The sequence below is a fragment of the Limulus polyphemus genome, unplaced genomic scaffold (assembly GCF_000517525.1).
Source record: "Limulus polyphemus unplaced genomic scaffold, Limulus_polyphemus-2.1.2 Scaffold1795, whole genome shotgun sequence".
NCBI classification, from domain to species: Eukaryota; Metazoa; Arthropoda; class Merostomata; order Xiphosura; family Limulidae; genus Limulus; species Limulus polyphemus.
The window spans coordinates 130,203-132,491 of NW_013667405.1; the positions used below are offsets into that span (position 1 = coordinate 130,203).

A 2,289-nucleotide genomic window follows, 5' to 3' on the forward strand; every position below is an offset into this window, starting at 1 on the left:
AACCCGCGACTCTCAGATTGTGAGTCGAGCGCCTTATCCACCTGGCCATGCGGGGCACTGCTTTTCTTATAAACAAGCGTCAGCTACATACTATAATTTACATTTTCTACAGCTAGATTTTGTTATATCTGTTTGTATATTATCCTATGCTTGTTTGTTTGTTTGTAATTAAGCACAAAGCTACACAATGGGCTATCTGTGCTCTGCCCACCACGGGTACCGAAACCCAGTTTCTAGCGTTGTAAATACGCAGACATACTGCTGTGCCACTGGGGGGCCTTATCCTATGCAGCAAAGCCTTTTTTTACTATATACAAGACTTATATATAAATATGATTCAAACCCGTATATAGATTATAATATCTACCATACCATTTGCTTTAAAAATTAATAACAATTGTGTAACACCACTTTATTTATTGGAAGAATATTTATATAAGTGACAATAGAGTTAAAAGTCCCGAAAAAAACAAACAGTTTACAAATGACACTAGATGGTGACTTTCTTTAATTCAGCAATACTTTTTTTTTTCACAGGACAGCGTTTGCTCTGTGGATTTTGTCAAACATTCTATTCTGCAGCGTCCCCAGGTATGGGGCCTTCTGTTTGCAACTAACAGGAGCAGTCATATTGCTCGCTAATATCATCTATTCTCTCTTGCTGCCTGAGAAGGCTTTAGTCATTCCTTTCGAGGGTGGAACTCTTGTCTTTAAATACGGCTGGTGCTTCTGGCTTTTACTTGCCGTTGGTGAGTATTTTTCATAATTACTTAGTGTTATTCACAATTAACTTGAAAAACTCTTCAGTGTGGAATCTGGGGAATGGTACTAAATAGTAGAGATTTATTAATATTCTATATTTAATCTGTTTTGAGAATCACAATTTCAGTGTCGTTCATTGTTATCAATAACAGGTCGTTTGTCATTACTTCCCTGTGTGGAAATGTATGTACGTTATACTTCTGAGTAGCATCTTTCCATTATAAATAAACTCTTACAAATCTGTGAACTCGTCAGGCATAGCGCGACATGATTTCATTGGACGAAATGAAATATCGCTGTTATAACTGAAAACTTTGTGATATTCAGTGGAATGACGATAGATCACAGTTAAGGGCTCAAAATAATCTGATGGTTGGTTAAATAAAGCCGATTCTAAATCAACATAATTCGGCTCTTTCGATATATTTTCAATTATACAAATTTTCTAATTTCTGAGCAGAGAATTTTCTGTAGTGGAAATGGGCCGAAACACGGGAGTAAAATTTTTCACTTGATCACACAGTTTGTTTGTTGTATTTAAGCATAAAGCTACACAATGAACTATCCGTCCTGTGCCCACTACGGGTATTGAAACCAGTTTTTTAGCGTTAAAAGCTTTCAGACTTAAGGCTGTGCCACTGGGAAGGAGGGCTTGTCAGATAGAATGCCTCGGAACTTATAAAAAGTGTAAAAGTAAGTTTGGTCTAATAATGACCCCACATATACCTAGTATATGCCAGTAAAAAGTGCAAAGCATTTATATATATATATATATATCCACCATTTCGACTAATGAATTAAAACAGCATTAAAGTTATATATCCACCATTTCGACTAATGAATTAAAACAGCATTAAAGTTATGAAATATATATATATATAAATTAGTATTGCTACGGTTACCTCATGACGTCATACTGTTTTTTGCTATGTCAAGGTTTGTAACCCATTGATCCAAAGAATACAAGGTCTGCCAGTACTACCAACGTATTTTCGTTTTATCTATGCATATTGTCACTTGGTGTCTAACTCAGCGATCTGTATATATATTATTGGCACATATTATTTCTTTTTAACTTTGTCCGAATAATAATTTGGCCCATAGAGTTGAACGTCAGTTGGGCTACAGAATAATACTTTTTGTTACATATATTAAGGAAAGACAGTATAGCATTATTCTTTGTTAAAAGGCATAATTAGCCTTTTGCACATACCATATTTCTTCAAAGGAAAAAAATATGACTGCATACTACATTTTTCCTCTTCCCTTACCTTCAGGATGATCGAGCTGTCTCTAATTTTAAGACTTAAAACCGATTAAAACATCTTACACAGTAACATATTCTTACTTCTACAAAACACTTAGAGAACAATACAATACAATAAAACTGGAACGCAGCTTTATACAAAACAAAAGTTTATTTGTTTCAGAGCAAAGTAGCATTGGGATATATGCTGTGTCCACTGCGGGGAATCGAACCCCGAATTTTAGCATTGTAAGTGTACCTGATGAACTTTTTGCATAATG

General features: G+C 34.9%; 1 protein-coding gene across 1 annotated transcript in view; it reads left to right on the plus strand.

The window, feature by feature from the left end:
- Positions 1-2,289, plus strand: part of LOC106464965 (dual oxidase maturation factor 1-like) — a 26,009-nt gene that overhangs the window by 8,821 nt on the left and 14,899 nt on the right. The window contains exon 3 of the mRNA XM_022392773.1: positions 538-749. Coding sequence (XP_022248481.1) covers positions 538-749 — 212 coding nt within the window. The remainder of the gene's footprint in view (positions 1-537; positions 750-2,289) is intronic.